Source organism: Dermacentor andersoni, chromosome 9 (genome assembly GCF_023375885.2).
Source record: "Dermacentor andersoni chromosome 9, qqDerAnde1_hic_scaffold, whole genome shotgun sequence".
Taxonomy (NCBI): Eukaryota; Metazoa; Arthropoda; class Arachnida; order Ixodida; family Ixodidae; genus Dermacentor; species Dermacentor andersoni.
This window is the reverse complement of record NC_092822.1, coordinates 133,489,492-133,509,056: the sequence shown is the minus strand read 5'-3', so window position 1 is coordinate 133,509,056 and position 19,565 is coordinate 133,489,492. Positions and strand designations below refer to the sequence as shown.

The window sequence follows — 19,565 nt, the reverse complement described above, 5'->3', positions numbered from 1 at the left end:
TTGTGATGACATAAATACCTGGAATGACCTGGGCTGTTCATGCATCATATGGCTTGTTCTGGCTCTATAATTCCTGTAAATCTTAAGTGGAATAGCGACAACATACTCGGCATCAAATATCAATTGCAGAAAAGCCAGCAACGTAGCCTGTATGAAAGCCACCGATTTCATTTGAAGCGTAATTATTGAGATCTGCAGATTTCGAGGTACCTTGCTTATACCACACACGAATAGACTGTATGTTTGTTCAGCCAGTTCCGTAATCTTCGTTTATGACATTGTGTTTCAGCAGCTCCGCTTTAGTATTAAGCTAGAAGGGACCAAATCGACAGACAGTTTGCTGGTATTGCGTCTAGGCCTTTGGGCCAAAAAGTTTCAGTCTAGACAGCGTACAAAAATATTTTGGTGTTCGTACTATCGCGCGGGCAGCGTGTCCGGGTTGGCTTCAGTGTCCATGGTTCGGCTGGCGATCTCACCTGCTGATAATAGAGGACCCATCATCGCCGGCTTTAGTGGGATAGCTTCGAAGATGGCGTCGAGGCGTCGACACGCAACGCCCTTTAAGCAGCACTGTTTTACATTCAATCCGCCAGAAGTTGGTTGACAAAATCAGGTAGCATTGATGAGAGAAAGAGTGATTGTGAAGAGAAACAGGCGCTATATTGCGTAACCATTTAGTGAGCACGGCTCAGCGCCTTATAGGAAGCGGCTGGCGAAGAAGGGGTTTTCTTTTTGTGATTTGAAAGGAAAAATGCCGATCTCTGTGCGATGTTTGGGTATACTAGCTGGAAAAGAGTCGGGTGTAGAAAAGGAATTGCACAGGTTTACAGAGTTTTGTAGATTAGAACAGCGGTGAACCAGACTCTTAGGACTTGAGAAAGGTGTGAAAATTGCCTTGTACAAGCTCGTTGACCTCGATATATGAGTTTTCTCGAAGAGGCGTCCATATGCGAAGGCTCTCTAGACTGTTATTCGTTTCTCGTCAGTTTGCTCCGGATTGGCTGAACTGTACGATGTGATCTGCAAATAATAGTTCATTGAGATGTTCCCCATTTATCTTCAGCTTGTCTATTATTGTAATAGAAGTATGTGGACACTCCAGGCGCATTTCTGCGATCGTCTTCGCTATCGCCCTGATGTTCCATTTAAATTCTAAGTACGATGAGATGGTCGCGCACACCTTATGCTGCGTGTGCGAGTGAGATCGTGAGAGGGTGTGCCTACGATGGTAGCTGAATCTCGCACGCGCATTGGAGGAAAGTGGGGACGAAGCGCGTCGTCCTCCCTCTCGCGCAAGGCAACGAGGATGCTGGCGTTCTACTCCAGTGGCGGCTGCGTATGGCGCTGCCGCATGGGTTTTAACTTAAAAGCGATCTGAGATAGCGACGGAGTGCACTGCGGGCTGATACAGGTGTAGTTTCGTGTGCGCTGTGTTCTCGCGCCTTAGTTCACGTTGAAGCACGAAAGTGAGTTTGCTCGTTATTGCTGTTAAGCTTCCTCACTCCCACGTTTTGACAGCTAGCGTGAGCGGTCATCTAGTGAGATGGGTTCACGTGTTCTTGTGGACACGTGACACCATGCTTGTTACTTTAGTTAGTAAGCGAATGTGTGGCAGTGTATACGGCCGATAAAACTACTATCTTTACTTCAAATCAAGTCAAGTTTATTTTTCCATAAAGTCGATAGTGCCACTAAAACTTGGACGGAAACAGAAGAAACACTTCGTTCAATTGGTGTGCAGTCTCTCGTGCTGCTATTACACGTAGAGAGAATTGAGCGTGCGCATCACTTAGGTGCTGCTGACCAGTGGTGGTGAAGCTGGCATCACTTAAAATATAGGAAAATATATTACCACAAAGGAATAAAATAAAAGGATCCGGAATATCCGTTCAAGAAGACTTCTGTCGGGGAACTAGAATAACTAAGAATAAGGTAATTGAATTTAGTAACTCTTCCGGTTAATTGCATCAATTTAGGTATAACGAATTGTTCATCAGCAAAACACGCTACGTGTAATTCTCACTAACCGATACACTTTATGAAATTCAGCAGAACATTATTGCTACTGCCAGTGGTAATGTAGGAAGCTGAGCAATCAATTACCCTGCGAATACCCCTCCCCTGTTTCGAGCTAGCATCTCGTGACCGTACAGAATAAGCATGAGAACGATTACTCTGTACTGTTCATTAACATCCGCTCCGTCATCAATAAGCGCGATGCCATGTATGCGCTGATCGACACGCCTAAAATACATATTGTTGTTTTAGTCGAGACTTGGCTTCATTTAAAAGTGAAAATTCTGATCTTTGCGTGTGCAGCAAGGCTTACAATATTGTTACGTGAAGCTGAAGCCGAATACTATTTACAATTTATTTACAGGGAAGCTCACGGAGGGCAAAATGGCGACGCTATATCAAAACGGGCACGCACGTCTTCTTCGTCCTCCTTAGTGCAGCCACACTGTGGCGGCTGTTCCGTAGCATCACCCCCGGCTGTAGAAGCACCGTCCCGGTGCTTAATCTACACATCCGTGGTGAAAGGTGTGTAGTATGGTTTTAGTCTTGCCACGTGAACGATGTCACTTGCAGCTGATGATGACGCTGAGAGATCGGCGGGGATGATTTCATACGTGACATCGGTCACTTCTCATACCACGCGGTAAGGGCCAGTGTAGCGCGACAGCAGCTTTTCGGAAAGGCCCACACGTCGAATGGGTGACCAGAGAAGCACCAGAGAACCAGGAGTAAAGTGCACGTCGCGATGGTGGCGATCATAGAGACATCTCTGAGGCTCCTGTGAGGCCTCAAGACGGGTGCGGGCGAGCTGGCGCGCGTGGTCGGCGTGTGCGATCGTGTCGCGGGCGTATTCAGTGGCGGAACGTGTGGCCGAGGGCAGCAATGTGTCTAAGGGCAACGCGGGTTCTCGGCCATATAGGAGATAGAATGGTGAACAGCCGGCGGTGTCGTGACGTGATGAATTATATGCGAATGTCACATATGGTAAGTGGAGATCCTAGTCGTGGTGGTCGGTCGCAACGCACTTCGAAAGCATGTCAGTGATGGTCCGGTTGAGGCGCTCCATGAGGCCGTTGGTCTGTGGGTGGTAGGACGTGCTGAACTTGTGCTTTGTCGAGAAGGAGCGGCGGATGTCCTCGACGACTGCCGAGAGAAAGCTGCGGCCCCGGTCAGTGAGTAATTGGCGTAGAGCACCGTGCACTAAAATGATGTTATAGAGCAAAAAGTCAGCAACGTCAGTAGTGCAACTTGTCGGGAGGGCTCTGGTGATTGCGTACCGCGTAGCATAGTCAGTAGCCACGGTGACCCATTTATTTCCGGAGCCCGAGAGAGGAAATGGTCCAAGAAGGTCTAGACCAACACAGAAAAAGGGTTCGGGTGGGATGTCGATTGGCTGGAGACATCCAGCTGGAGGTGTGGAGGGCTTCTTCCGGCGCTGACAGGGCTTACAAGCGGCAACGTAGCGCCGCATGGTGCGCGCGAGACCCGGCCAAAAGAATCGACGGCGTACATGGTCGTATGTGTGCGAGACGCCCAAGTGTCCAGCCAAGGGAGCATCATGAAGTTGCTGGAGATTAGTCGAGCGCAGGTGCGATGGAATGACGAGCAGAAGGTCAAGGTCGTGTGGATCAAAATTGCGGCGGTATAATGCCCCCTCCTTAAGGAGAAGCATCCGGAGAGAGGCGTCGCCAGGAGTTGACTCCTGACGGTCGATATTTAGAACAATTTGCCCACCATCCTTCAACAAATCTGCTGTTATCCGATTCTCCCCAGCTGCATTCCCCCTTTGCATAGCTCCCAAGGCTTTCTTTACTTCTTCTGGCGTTACTTGTGGGATGTCAAATTCCTATAGACTATTCCCTCTTCCATTATCGTCATGGTTGCCACTGGTGCTGTATAAATTTCTGTAGAACTCCTCGGCCACCTGAACTGTCTTATAGATATTAGTATTGACATAGCCGGCTTTGTCGCTTAACGCATACATCTGATTCTTGTCTATTGCTAGCTTCTTCTTCACTGCTTTTAGGCTTCCTCGGTTCCTGACAGCAGGCTTAATTCTATCCATATTATGCCTCCTTATGTAAGCTATCTTACGCTTGTTGAATAAATTGGAAAGTTCTGCCAGTTCTATTCTAGCTGTAGGGTTAGAGGCTTTCATACTTTAACGTTTCTTAATCAGATATTTCGTCTCCTGCGATAACTTACCGGTATCCTGTCTAATGAAGTTACCACGGACTTCTAATGCACCCTCCTATATGATGCACTCAAGATTGTCGCTCATTGCTTCAACACTAAGGTCCTCTTCCTGAGTTAAAGTAAAATACCTGTTCTGTAGCTTGATCCGGTATTCCTTCGATTTGGAATTCCTCATTCGGTTCACATCACATGAAGACAACTCATCCTTAATACCACCCGAGATTGACCAGTTATTAAAAGAACCTCTCAGAGCTTCAAATGCAATAAACATTTACCACCTTAATATAAATATATATACAGGTCAAGGATAGTTACAATAAGCATCAGCTATATCACTAGACATAAGAATAAAGTAGTGAAATATACAGTAGCCATAGTACGTTCAGTGAAATTTACTTCAAGAATTTGGCTGGGGCTTAGGTAAGGTTAAGCCTGCATATATCGAAGCGAAATGGTTGGATGATGTTTATGGTTTAGCTTACGGTTATGCTTTGTGATTTAGCCTATGGTTATGCTTACGGTTTAGCTTATGGTTATGCTTTATGATTTAGCCTATAAATATGCTTACGGTTTAACTTATGGATATGCTTTGGTTAGCTTGTGGTTATGCTATACGTGTGCCTTGTGTAGTTTTGCAAATTGCTTTTCAATGATATATACCGTAAGTTACGCAGGATTATTAAACTTCTTTATTCATCATTGTTGGGCACATTGTCTTGCGGTTTCTGTAGAGCCATAAACACAGCTCTCTGTATCGGTAGTATCACTCTCTTCTCCTTCCACGTTGAATGCGCACGCCTATTCTCTGGCAAGCGGTTACATAGTCGGCCTCCGCGATAACCACGCGCTTGCGGCGAACGTCAAGCGATGACGCATAGCGCGCGGCAGTGGCCACCTGCGCCGACTCCAAGGACGCTTACGGAGCCAATTTCGACACACGCCGGCTCGCGAAGCGCGGTGTTGACTACCGTAGGGAAGTTTTCGCTTCAAAATACTGCCCACCACTGGCACGATATCTTTGGGCAGGGTTCAGTCATACAAGAAGAAGCATACATAGAGTAGTAATAAGTATGCCTGCATGAAACCTAGAAAGAAATTCATGGATAAGAAATATTTGTTTATCCTCCGTGTGCCCATACAATAAAGACAAATTTATTAACAAATCGCGTAATCGCGCGTTCGTGCCCAAGAGCACGTGAGTTTCTAGAACAAACGAGCTGAACTGAAAACGAAGGATACGTAGTCGGGGTGGTCGTGGTTCCTTTGTTCTGTTCTAGCGATGAATGCACAAGCACTGCAAGCTACCTGCGCTATTACCTAGCACGTGATCTCCAAGCAAAAAAGAACTATTCAGTGCGAGTACACAACGGACATTTAATACCAGTGTCACAATGCAGACTTTTGATCGCGTTCCATCCCGATTCGGATCGAATTCCTGGTCGCATCGGGCTTCCTTGCTCAATCTGCGGACGGGAGCCAATCGCTGTCGAAAATTTCGATGCAGAACGGGCTTAATCGCGATGAAAAGTGGCCGTGCGACAGCGGTGTGACTCCGCGCCCATCTTTTTTTAGAGGATGAACCGACTAGCCCAACCAAAGTATTATTTACATGGCTGCGCCGAATACTGATGCGTAGCAGAGCTTAATTCTCTACAACTGCAGGTGCTGTCAGCATTGAGCGCCCGTAGGCTCCGCCTGGAGTACACATACTACACTCGCACCCGACACAGGTTGTTCTGTCCTTTGAAGAAATTACGCGAAAATTTCTGCCACAGTAACGCACCACAAAAACGCGACGCGGAACTGGACTACGTGCGTACCTCTTATATCAGCAGCCCATGCGCCTTGCATTGGCCCCTCTGTTTGAAGGCGAAGCGCTGTGACGATGTGAACTCTGGGCACGCCATTGCATATAAAGTAATGGATGGACGTTGTTGAGGATAGATTCCGTCGAAAAAAAGAAGGTCCACTTTATCACTGTTCAGGCCGAATGGAAGCTTTTTTGTCCTGTGCCACGAATAACGGCCGTCGTAGGCACAGTAAGCGCACGGTCACAAAGAAACACCGATGTTGTAGGCCACTGCAGCCTTTCTCGCGCATGTCGCGTCGCCTTCAGTCCGGACGTTCACTTTGCGTGCATGGCCATAAAAGTACACGAAAACAAGGGGGCGCGGAAACTAAACGCAGCCGAAACAATCTTCCATCATACAACTTCAATGCTGTCACGCTGAACACGCACAGCACCCGGCGGCCCGCCACGAGACTCAGCAACGATAGCGGCGGCACCCGTTGGTGTAAATTATTGCAATTTCGGATTCGTTTTCAAAGCATAAAAACAAATGTTCTTTTAAACTACCAGTGTACATTGCTTTCTAAGCTATTCATTTTACGTTACCTCTTAGCCATTTTCTGTGTTTACGGGTAGTTTCACTGGAAATTTATTCGCGTAAACATTAGCTTATATCGAATTAATTGGAATGACAAAGGTGAACTGGTAACTGCGCGTAAGTATATATAACGGATAAGTGAATTTGTTTTCTCTCTCCTCTTCTTTTTTACTTGGACGTTCATTTGTAAGAAAAGGCGGCCCTTCCTAATAGTGTAAGGTGCTATGATGCTTGTGAGTTTGTCTTTTCTTTTATGTATCGAGGAGAGACAGAGAGAACGAAAAGTCTTCATTGGCATTTTCAAGAAGTTCACAATCCTCGTGTTTCTGAAGTCTTATGCTGACGCAAATTTTAAATCGCTTGGACGAAGGACAGATACAGAAGCACTTGCATATTAGCTTTCTAAACGTGGAGAAGTATAGACGAAACCTCGAAATTTCACTTCCTAGAATTACGAAGGCATACGGGAGTGTGAGCGCCATTATAAAACTAGACACCCGCCGTGGTTGCTCAGTGGCTATGGTGTTGGGCTGCTAAGCACGAGGTCGCGGGATCGAATCGCGGCCACGGCGGCCGCATTTCAATGGGGGCGGAATGCGAAAACACCCGTGTACTTAGATTTAGGTGCACGTTAAAGAACCCCAGGTGGTCGAAATTTCCGGAGTCCTCCACTACGGCGTGCCTCATAATCAGAAAGTGGTTTTGGCACATAAAACCCCATAATTTAAATAAAACCAGAGTCTCAAAGAGCTGCTGGTTTACACTACCGCCAAGACTGGCATCACCAATTGCAACGGTTGGTAAAATTCACCAACACAGAAAAGATGCGGCCGATAATGAGAGAGCCGGTTCGTCGTGCTTACAAGGCTGCACTTTTCGAGTCGGCAAAGATACCACGAGGAGTATACCGCGATAATAAAAGAAGTCTTTGCAGGTTACACTGCCATTAGCATCGTCATGACATGAAGCTTGTACGTTTCATTGTAAAATGCCACTGAATTAATCCAACACACCATGCCAACTGAAGACAGTTTGGCAGAGATCGTCCACATTCATTTGTCGTCATGCGGAGTTTATTCGAAAGAATAAAGTAAAGAAACCTTATATGCGTAGAAATTAGCTAGTATAGACCGTGGTTAGCAGAAGCTGGTTTGATAAACTGCGCGCAACATAAATCTTGTTGTAGGTTATCCAAAACGCTGTAACTAGCTCTGCCTAATGTGGCCTCTACGACTGAAAATAGGTTTTGGGGTATAAAACTCAGCGTAGCAAAAATGATAGGTGGCGCGAAGTACAAGACACTCTGCCGGCGCTCTTGTTGTTAATGTGGAATAAAGCAGCGACAAACACCGTGCTGATCGCTACTGGTATCATCTTTTTTATTTCTTCCATGAAACGCGTCCTTTGACTAGGGGCATCGTTGTGCTTCAGTGTGTGCAATATTTTGGCATGGTTGACTTCCTTATGGTCAGTATATCTCCCTTGCACCAGCAACTCCTGGTGTTCGGTTCTCGAATGCACCGCGCCTCTGTTGTCTACTGCAGCATCTAAGGCGAATGTCAGCAAGTAGTGTGGCGTAGTATGAAAGAAATAACAAGTGCCGAAATGCATTTCCGACAATTATTACTGCTGACATGAGAGCTGAGGACGTTCGCTTACAGACAATAAGATTCAATAGGCCATTTTTGTAGCTGCATTATTCGAGCCTGTATCCATTAGGGTCGAAGAAAGACGCGCACACGACACTCAAGAAAAGTCGGCATCGCTCAACAAACGGGAACAGGAGCGAATTATCTGCAGCGCATGCTGTCTCGTGCAGACCCGTGTCGTGGTGTCCAGTGCCCGGCATCGCAAGTGTGCCAGCTGGACGAGCAGCGCAACCCGATCTGCCGCTGCAACGGTGCCTGCCCCGGGGATCTGCGGCCCGTTTGTGGGTCTGACGGACGCACCTACCCCAACGAGTGCCTGCTCCGAGTCGAAGCATGCCGCTCGCGCAGGTCCCTGCGGCTCGTGTATGCGGGCGCCTGCTCGCAAGGACTGAATCCCTGCGGAGACCTGCAATGCCCGTTCGAGTGCTCCATCGACCGATTCGGAAAGGCTTCGTGTACCTGCCCGCCTCCTTGTGAACAGGTGAGTCTGAGTTTGCTTCGTGCATTTAAGAAATGCCGAGTTAGCTGCGCAGCGGAACTTTCAATTTCACCCTATTGTGGAACGCACGGTACAAAAAGTGATTCTGCCTGCTTCTTGAGCAATGCTACGACCCGGTCAAGGTGTACGGAGACACTACTCGGCGCGCAGGTGCTGAGACCCGTTTGCGGCTCGGACGGCAAGACATACGACTCAGCCTGCCATCTCCGGCGCGAGGCGTGCCTGGCGGGGGACGCCGAGCTGCGGGTCTCGTACGCGGGACCGTGCGACGCCGCCGCGCCCTGCCACGACTTCCGCTGCCCGCCGGGCGCCTTCTGTGCGCCCGACGGAAGCGGCCAACCGTCGTGCCGCTGCCCGCCCTGTTCGGAGGAGTTCGAGCCCGTCTGCGGCTCGGATGGAATCTCGTACCCTAACGAGTGCAAGCTCAGGCGCGAGACCTGCCAGCGGAGTACAGCCCCGGGAGGCTCTGCGCTGCCTCCCGTAGCCGTCGCGCACCCTGGGCTCTGCTCGGACCCGTGCGACGGCCGCCAGTGCCCCTTCTATGGTGTCTGCGAGGCATGTACCGTTTCTCAAAGCGACGCTTTTTTTGCCGGGTGCTGCTGTGATGGTCTTGCTGCTGGGGTTATCGCTACACCACCAGATGGTGCTCGCCTCGGAATGCTTAGGTGACGATTGTCTACAGCTTTTGAGAAAGATTTACTCAGAAAATACGGCTTGCGTTCAATGGGAAGGGATGAGGAGCGAGGAGAAAGTTATTATCTACAGGGCACCGAGGCAGGGTGCCCTTTACCCCCACTGCTGCCTATGATGTACATGGCGAGGATTCCAAGGGCGCTAGAGGGAAGTAAATTTGGGTTTAATCTCTCGTACAAACAGGCGGATACAGTAGCAGATCGACAGCTTCCATGTTTGTTTTATGCGGACCATATTATGTTGCTAGCTAGCAAGCGAAGTGTTACGCAACGTCTGGCTAATATCTGTGCACAGAAAGGCGAGAATATAGGTCTAAAATTTAGCGTTATAAAATAAAGTGTCATGGTACTCAATGACAACAGTGAGCTGGCAGCGTCAATTCAGGATCAGGAAATACCTCGGTAAAACAAATAATGGATAAACCAACGCAATAAATATATGGAAACACAGGAAAAAACAATAACAGCAAAAGGGAGGAGAAATGGGGATACAATAGGTACGAGGTGCTCCGGCTTATGCGGAAAGGTGTGATGGTTCCAGGACTTACATTTGGAAATGCGGTTGTTTGCTTTGAAGGCAGGGGTACGCTGAGGACTCGATGGCAACTAAAGGCCAGTGGGATGCCTCCCATTGGGCACTCACGGGAAGGCTACAAATGAAGATCTGCAGGGCGATATGGGCTGGAGAAGTTTTGAAGTGGGAGAAGCTCAGAGTAAAATTTATTATGAAAAAACGACTGAGGAATATGGCAGAAAGCAAATGGCCTGGGAGAGTGTTCAGGCATCTGTACAGTAAAAACATTGATTCACAGTGGAGGAAAATAACTAGGAAATTTACCAGAAACAATACGACCGGTATGGTGAGCAACACAGCAACAGAGAACATCAAGCGGAAAGTCATAGTGGCTGAGATAATCTCATGGATGGCGGCAATGGAAAAGAAACCGGCCATGAGTAACTACTTAAGAGGAAAAAATGAAATCAGGGAAGAAAAAAATTATGATAACTCAACAGGAAGCTCATTACTTTTTGAAGTGAGATCAGGATGCGTTAGAACACGCACTTGTAAAGCGAGGTACAAGGAAGAAGAAGCATGTGCTTGCTGCGATAAAAATCTACGAAGAAGATGGAGCATGTCTTATTAGAATCCAAAATATCTGCCGAGTGGTGGATTAGGCACATTTGGTCTCTGGGTTCAGCGAGAGCAGGTGGAAAGTAAGAATGTCCGCAATAGAGATTAGTAAGGGACGATTAGAAGATTGGTGGAAGAAAAGCAGGCAAACGAGATACAATGGAGGCGCACAAAGAAAAGTTCCCAACAAGGGTTCAGAAAATTTTTGTTTAGTTTTTCTTTTCTTTTTGTTTCTTAACATAGGTAGGACATTCTTCAATGTAATAACAAGAGCTTCGTGGCGCAGTCCGCTAAAGGGCACGCTCATAGCACCCATCCATCCATCCATCCATCCATCCATCCATCCATCCATCCATCCATCCATCCATCCATCCATCCATCCATCCATCCATCCATCCATCCATCCATCCATCCATCTATCCATCCATCCATCCATCCAGCCGGGATGCGCAGTTTGTGCGTATGTCCCGTGCTGTGCTTGCTTTCTTGTGGGACAAAAATGCAGGTGCTGGGCTGTGGAAGTCGTGTGCTGGTCTCTAATAGCTTAAATATTAGAATAGTCCATAGCCTGCATGGGAGCCCTTGGAGCTGGCGTCTCAATAGCGTGCTGGTCGCATATGCTGAAGGGGCACGTAAACAGGCGCCAGCGAAATAGCCCCAAACCGTGCACAAATAGCCCCAAACCGTCGAGGACAGCCAGGCCAGACAGAAGCGTCGCGCGGAACAGGAGCGTCTTCGCTACGCAGTGAAACGTGGTGCAGAGAGCGAATGCATGTATGCAATTTATACGTTCAATTTTATAATAAAAAATGGAATTATGTACAGCCCCATTTTTAAATTAAGTTTAACACTTCTGCCACGAGGCGATGTGCCATGCAAGGCATTGTTAATGCTCAAGGCTCAGAAATTAAGTACAATGGCGCACAACAACGTCTCAAGCAAACACGTTCGGTGGATTACACAGACAAGCAGCATCGGTCCACGCAAGGTGACGTTTAGTGTCAACTCACCACTGTCGTATTGGGCTAAACGCTGAAGAAATTACACATTCGCTGCTAACATCGCCGCTAATTATCGTCAATCAAAGGAAACAGCAAACAAAGTCGCGCTTACATCGATTCCCATGGTGCTTTGGATCCGCGTATTATTTAAATTTTTTGCTTATTCCTGCACCTCATGCATCTGGTGTTTGCATTGCGCTAGCATTTTTATCACAACCCCACGAGAAAAGCCATCCGTCCATGCGTCATGTCATGTTGAAGATAGGGCCAGTAGCAGCGAGCGAGTTCACCTTCGTGGTGCTTCTCGTTTCAACGCCAACGACGCGGCGAGAATACAGCGCCCACGGAGCTATCAACACTCGGTGCACTCCGCCCACATCGCCAATCGCTTTCAAGATAGGTCCACGCGGCCGCCGCCGGTGCACGGTTGATAACGGTTAATAATGGTTTGCATCGAGAGGAGGCAGCGTCATCGACCACGGCTACGTATGAGGGGTACCAAACGTTACAATGTTCAATTACACCAAGCATCGGCCCATTGCACGCCATCCACCAAGCATGAGCATCATCTAAACGCACCATCATATAACATCAGTGATTATTGCTACTACTCGCATCTTCTTCGTCGTCTCCTTCTGGTCTCAATTAGCATTTGGGTGTTGCAGCCGCGCTTTTCCGTGCCACTATTCTTTCGCGGTGTTTCTTGCAATTAAACCAAACGCAGTCAGTATAGCGTACGAAGACGAAAAAACAGGTGATTAGTAGCAAATGCTTACGCATCATTTAGATAACTCCCACAAAAGATTGTACGTTAAATTTTTTTACTTGTTTTTTTTTTTTTCGCAGGCTGCAGTATGGTATTGCTCTGGGATTTTCCAGTTTATTTTCACTATCACAAGCGGCAGTGTTCAGCGCATTGCTGTGATTGCTGCGGTTGCTGCGGCGACAGCACAAGTTGGAGACCAAGGGCGCGCTTGCTTGGGAGACGTCTCTCGTGAGCTCCGGCATTTCAACTGGTCTTCCGCGGGGCGTGTTCCCTGTTTCCTAGTTGTGCATCCGAATGAAGATCTCTCGGAAAGAGCTATTCATTCAGTGGTTCTGAAAGCAACCGCATTGACTTGCCAGAATAAATAACGAGCCAAGAACAAAGAAACCATAGAAGAAGACAGACAGGCCCAGACAGATGGACGGACGGACGGATGAATGGAAATAGTGCATGAAGAAATGGGAATGGTCATAATGGCACGACCAAGAGAGAATGGCGACAACGGTATAACGGATGCATGATAGCGTCTGTGTGACGACAAGGCAATGGCGAGGGTGACATGACAACAATAACAATCACGATTGAATGGCGACAGCGTGATTACTGTAGAATGACTATCAAGGAATAACGTTGACGTATCTATGAAGGTTGTATGACGACGACGGCATGAAGATAATGGGATGACGATATTGAAGGGATGATAATGGTGATATTGCAGCGTGACGATGAGGGCGTCACAACTACGATATAACGATGGCGGAGTGAAGACGGTGGGATGAAGACAGTCACATGTCGAAGCTTTTATGATGACGATGGAACGACCGCAACAACCCAGGGATGGTATGACGGGCAATGCATGAGGATGACTACATGACGACGATGCAAGGAGGACGATTGCGAAACCACGACTTGGTGACAATGAGATAACGATGAACGTATAGCGACAATTGTGGGACGAATACTGTATCACATAACCTGTATGACGGCGATGGCGGCACGACTGGAGTCGGATGAGGTAGCTTGAGTGACGATGATGGCACAGGGACGACGGCGTCGCGACAACGACTGACGATTACGGCATGACAAGTGCGGCATAATCACGATTGGGACCGCTTCCTTTCTTAATATACGTTAACGATCTTCCACTGCACGTATCTTGTCGTATTCGCTTGTTCACTGACGACTGTAGGATTTGTCGTACTGTGACAGACATCTCTGACCAAGCATCTCTCCAAAATGACCTTAATAACGTGCAAAACTGGTGCAACAGTTGGAAAATGGCCTTGTATCCTAACAGGGGCCAATTTATTTCAATTTTCCGCCGTCATAATCCTTATCTCTATTGGAAACGTCCCAATGGTGAGCAGGTGAACAAGCAATTGGCAACTACGGCGTCGATTCTGCGAACGCTAGAGAAGAGATGCTCATTGAATTCGCAGTAAAGAATAATCTTCGAATAATAAACACCTTCTTCAGGAAGCGTACCAACACGAAATGGACCTGCCAAAGCCCCCTAATGGTGAAACAAAAAATGAACTTGATTTCATTCATTATGCCGATCCCATCATAGAGCAGGATGTAGAAGTGTTGGGTAGGGTAAAGTGCAGTGATCAGATGTTATTGAGGGTCAGCATTCGGCTCAACTTGAAAACAGAAAGAGTAAAATTGGTAAAGATGAAACAGGCCAACTTAAATGCAGTAAGTGAACAAGGAGGAAAATTCAGGCTGGTACTTGCAAACAAATAAGCAGCCTTAGAACAGAGAGATGAAGATGACATAGAGGTAATGAATGAAACCGTAAATAGGCTAGCTTCAGAGGCAGCAACTGAAGTGGGAAGCAAGGCACCGAAGCAACCTGAAGGCAAGCTCTCTCAAGTAACAAAGAATCCAATGAAGAAGCGACAAAGAATGAAAGTGACCAACTCAAGAGATAGGATAGAATTCGCGGAACTGTTGAAACTGATTAACAAGACCAAAATAAAGGATATTAGAAATGATAACGAGAGAAAGACTGAGGAAGCCGTAAAATATGGACGCCACCTGAAATCACTGAGAAGGAAACTTGGTATAGGACAAATCAAGTTGGATGCACTGAAAGATAAGCAGCGTAATATCATCAGCAATTTGAAGGTGGAGTAAAAGCAGCGGAATAATTCTGCACTGACCTGTACAGTACCCACACTAGCCACGATACCTCAGTTCAAAGCAGTAACGAACAGGTGGCAGGGACTCCTCCTGTAACTAGTGATGTGCTCAGAAGCGCCTTGCAAGACATGAAGCGGAGACAACTGGCAGGAGAAGACGGAATAACCGCCCATTTAAGGAAAGATGGAGGAGACATAACGAGTGAAAAGCTTCCGGCTCTCTATACGAAGTGTCTATCGACTTAAAGAGTCCCAGAAAACTGGAAGAATGAAAAGATTGTACCAACCCACAATAAATGGAGCCGTTAAAGAAGTGAAAAAATTATAGGCCCATTAGCTTATTTCTAGTATTATATAGAATATTCACCAAGATAATCTGCAATAGAATAAGGGAAACTTTGGACATTAGTCAAGCAAGGAAATAGGTAGGTTTCAGGAAGGAATACTCTACAATGAATCACATCCATGTCATCAATGAGGTAATTGAGAAATCCGCAGAGTAAAATAAGCCTCTCTATATGGCCTTCATAGAATAACGAAAGGCATTTGGTTCAGTAGAGATACCAGCAGTCATAGAGGCATTACGTAATCAAGGAGTACAGGCCGCTTACGTCAATATCTTCGAAAATATCTACAGAGATTCAGCAGCTACCTTAATTCTACACCAGAAAAGTAGAACGATACCTCTAAAGAAAGGGGACAGACAGGGAGACACAGTCTCTCCAACGCTATTCACTGCGTGCTTGGAAGATGAATGGATGGATAAAAGTTTCTTGTACGTCCGGCAAGGTTTAACGCAACCGGGGCTCAGGTCTCCCACGGGAAAACGTCAAGGCCCTGCCTCAGCGCCGCCTCACGGGCTTGCTTCACTGCCGACGTCTGGATGCCGAGCTCTGGGCTGCGAAGAGCGGGGGCCCACCTCGACGACAGGGTGTCCGGAGACATCCTTCATATAACTGCATTGCCCTCCCACAGCATGTGTTTGAGTGTTGTTGGTCCTTCCTGGCACAATTTCCACGTGTCGTCCTGATCCTTAACTGGGAAGATACGGTTCAGATAGAATTTGTTAAGGAAGGTGTTCGTGTGGAACTGTCTCCAGGCGACCGCCTGCCTCCTGTTCAATTTGGGGCTCGTCAGTGGGTATATCGCTCTGTCGTTTAGATATGCACTGCTTATGTTATTGTATCTAGGAAGCCTGTCCCGTTCTGCGCGATCAGTGTTCTCTGTCGTGCGAGAGGCATTGCCCCTGTTCGGCACGGTGGGTCATGTCTTGCGTCGTCCGGCGCTCCGTCTCTTTTCGGTTCGGGAGCGTAGTTTTGGCGTAGTTCTTTACTGCCGTTTGCGAGTTGCTTAGTGCGACTTCGCATTCCTGTTCTGTGAGGGCCAGTGCAATCACTACTTCCTCCGATATTTCAGAGTGTTTGGTGTATACACTGCGTGCGATTTTGATTTTGGGGTCCGTGTCTACGACTACGGCGGTGTATTTATGGCCGTTCGTATATTCGGCTGCATCGACAAAGCGCGCGTTTCTCTCCCTGCATGGAATAAGTATTCAAACTATTAAAGTGGGAAGGTTTAGGCATAAGGATCGACGGCAAATATCGCTGCAATATTCCGTTTGCAGATAACATTGTTCTGTTCAGCAAAACTGGAGATGAGCAGCAACAAATGATTGAGTACTTTAACAGAGAAAGGTTAAGAGTGAGGTGAAGATTAATGTGCAGAAGACAAAGATAACAACGAATAGCAAGGCAAGGCCACAAGGGTGCAAGATGGAGAGCCAGCCTCTAGAGTCTGTGAAGGAGTACGTTTATCTAGGTCACATATTCACAGGGAACCCTGACAATGAGAAGGACTGGAGAATAAAAATGGATTGGAGAGCATAGGGCAGACACCTTCAGCTCATGACTGGAAGCCTTTCATTATCATTGAAGAGGAAAGTGTACAATCAGTGCATTTTTCTGTTGCTGGCATATGGGGCAAAAACTTGGAGACCTAAAAAGAAGCTTGAGAACAAGTTAAGGACCGCGCAAACAGCGACGGAACGAAGAATGCTAGACTTAACGTTAAGAGACAGATGGAAAGCCTTTCGGATCAGAGCGCAAACGAGTATAGCGGATATTCTAATTCACATTAGGACAAAAAAAATGAAGTGAGAATGTCTTGTAATGTGCAGGTTAGATAACTGCTGGACGATCAGGGTTACAGAATAGGTGCCAAGTGAAGGAAAGCGCAGTCGAGGACGGTACAAGTATAGGTGGGGCGATTAAATTTGGAAATTCGCGGGCGCTAGTTGGAATCGCTTGGCGCAGGACAACGGTAATTGGAGATCGCAGGGAGAGGCATTGGTCGTGCAGTGAGCATAATATAGGATGATGATGATGATGATGGTGGTGGTGGTTGTGGTGGTGGTGATTATGATGAGATAGATAGAAAGATAGTCAAGTGTTTGACGAAAACTGGTCTTGCGAGGAAACATACTGGTGCCAAAAAGCATGCGCTCGCCAAGAATAAAAGAAAAATAAAGAACTTGACGTTTCGGGCCCCCTACGGGTCCCTTGTTAAAAGTGAAGATATAAGCATGGGCGCGCGACTATATATCGGTGAGGTGGCGCAGCCTACGGGTATATACGTCGCGAAGATTGCCCCGCGTCCTCTTTATCGTGTGTCTGGTTGATTAAATGTACTATGATTCTAAAAGCAAACGGGCACATAAGTGTTTCTAATTGTGATGGTGGCTGCCGAGTTCCAGTCAATGCTGTGTCCGGTTAGTTCGCGATGTTCCGAAACGTCATGTTCTTTATTTTTTTTAATTTCTGGCGAGTGCACGTTTTCTTGGCACCATAGATAGATAGGCCAAAACGGCTGACATAGGCAACGAATGCTTTTCGCAATAATATATTCAGTGTATTGGTACCAACGTAGACCCAGCGTAGCGAGCGCTGATTTTACCGTCACATTAACAAAACGTGCGACTTCCAGTTCTTGATGTACTTGTAATATTAAGTGCAAACTGTGCAGTTTTCTGCGGCACATTTTTATTTTTCATTCTATTTTATTATAGAAACCAATTTTTGTGCGTTTTATCTACTTTATAGTCTAGCCTTTTATCTGTAACGCCTCTGACCACCCATGCGACACTGTTTATCATCGATGTGAGCTACTGCACGTATATTCTTCATCACGGCTACGGAGAACCTCGAACTAATCTAAACATCATGAAAGTAGATGATGTGCAGGCTGCGACAGCGGGCAAACAACGGGAAGGCACGCCGTGGACAAACGCTGACATCCAACTCGGGAATCGAATTTGAAGTCGATAGCGAGCGCTGCTTCCCTCCTCGCCTCTCCGTCCTTTGTGCATTTTCGCGCCGTACACATCTTCATGAATTACCATCTGGCCCCTTCTCAAAACTTGGCAGGCAAAATTGCCACACGCCTGGCCTTTCGAGGCACTTTGCATGTATTAGCGGGCTTCTTTCACGCTCCGAGAAACACTGTTATGTACTACGAATTGAGCAACAGAAAGCTGTATCGGGAGGTTTGCATATCGCTCTAAAATTTTCTCATTGACAATTTTCATCTAATTCTATATTTGAGAATTTGAATAAATATTTACGGCAAATTATGTAATTAGACGCAATGCAAAAAATAATTTGAGTATTCCCAAGGGACGGCAAACAACACTGACATGATTTTGTTCATCGAAGTGGCATTTGCATATGTTTAAATCTTGGTGCAGGATAGTTGGGACAGCCTGCATACCGCACACGAACATACGTGTATGCAGCGAATTGGAATGTGTAGAACATATTAGGTGAACAATGTAGAAAACATTTGTAAACCAGGAAAGCAATTTATTACTAATTTATCATACAGCAAGCACTGTTTGGCCACAAATAGAAGATAGAAACCCAGGAAGACTCGGGATTTAAAAGCAGCCACGGGCAGAGAAACGTGAATGCAGTTTAGGTGAGTGAGAAGAGGTCCGCAGGCCAGCACGTTGCACATTCCGCAGAAGCGTGTACGGTACTGCACAGCAGGCGCGCCGCGCAGGGTGGCGCCCGCTGCGGGTGCCCGCCGCCGTGCCCGTCCCCCGTGGACGACGCGGTGTGCGGCTCGGACGGCCTGACGTACGCCAACGAGTGCGAGCTGCGGCGCGCGTCGTGCCGCCACCAGCGGGCCATCGCGGTGGCGTCGCGGGGCGCCTGCGACGTGTGCCGCGGAGTGCGCTGCGAGCTCGGCGCACGCTGCGAGAGCGGCGTCTGCGTATGCCCGCGAGACTGCCCCGAAGGGTTGGAGCCCGTGTGCGACACCCGCGGCCAGCCGTACGCCAACGAGTGCCAGCTGCGCAGGGCCTCGTGCCAGCAGGGCCGCGACTTGGGGCCTCCCAGGCCCTGCGCGGGCGCTGGCCTCGACCAGGACCCGGAAGGTGGCAGTGGGGACGGGTGCAGCTGCCGCTTCGGCGCGCTGTGCGCGCCCGGCGGAGACTGCCAGTGCGACATCCACTGCGACACGGTGAGCCGTTTCTCTTCACGCGCAGTGATCGTACGCGCCAGGTACGCGCAGGAGGTACAACTGAAAGGGAGAAGCACTTTACGCACTGATAGTGGCGGGAGTGGCCTTCGTCCCGCAGGGGAAATGAAAAAAATAAACTGGAGCAGAATGTCGCTATCGGGCAATTGTCATATAGCGCGTAATCACTACTACTGAAGCCTACCCTCGAAGCCGAGACTGCCGTATTTTAGGAGATAAGCAGCTCCAAAAAATACCACGCACACTATGACGATCTCCTCAGTAAACTCGATTTACGATTTAGAGCGCAGCTCTTACACACTAAACATTTTAACACCCTTAAGGGTGTAAATCAGTTTGTCGCCAGACGGACACGCTAAGGGTGCTGTTGCCTACACCTTACAGTTGGGGTGCAATTATAGCACCCTAGAGGAAGGGTGTCCAGCAAATTAAATTTAGGGTGTAAGGGTGCTAGTCCACATTAACACCCATTTATGTGGGTGTTGGAAGGGTGTATACCCTTTTATTTCTGGTGTGCATGCAAGGCAGGTTCGGCAATACACGCCTT

The 19,565-nt window shown here is 47.7% G+C and overlaps 1 protein-coding gene across 2 annotated transcripts in view; it reads left to right on the top strand.

Moving 5' to 3' along the window:
* Positions 1-19,565, top strand: part of LOC126529753 (agrin-like) — a 481,149-nt gene that overhangs the window by 287,826 nt on the left and 173,758 nt on the right. For both annotated transcript variants that reach the window (XM_055069999.1, XM_055069998.1), the window contains exons 5-7: positions 8,419-8,729; positions 8,898-9,302; positions 18,539-19,000. In XM_055069999.1, the coding sequence (XP_054925974.1) occupies positions 8,419-8,729; positions 8,898-9,302; positions 18,539-19,000 (1,178 nt within the window). The remainder of the gene's footprint in view (positions 1-8,418; positions 8,730-8,897; positions 9,303-18,538; positions 19,001-19,565) is intronic.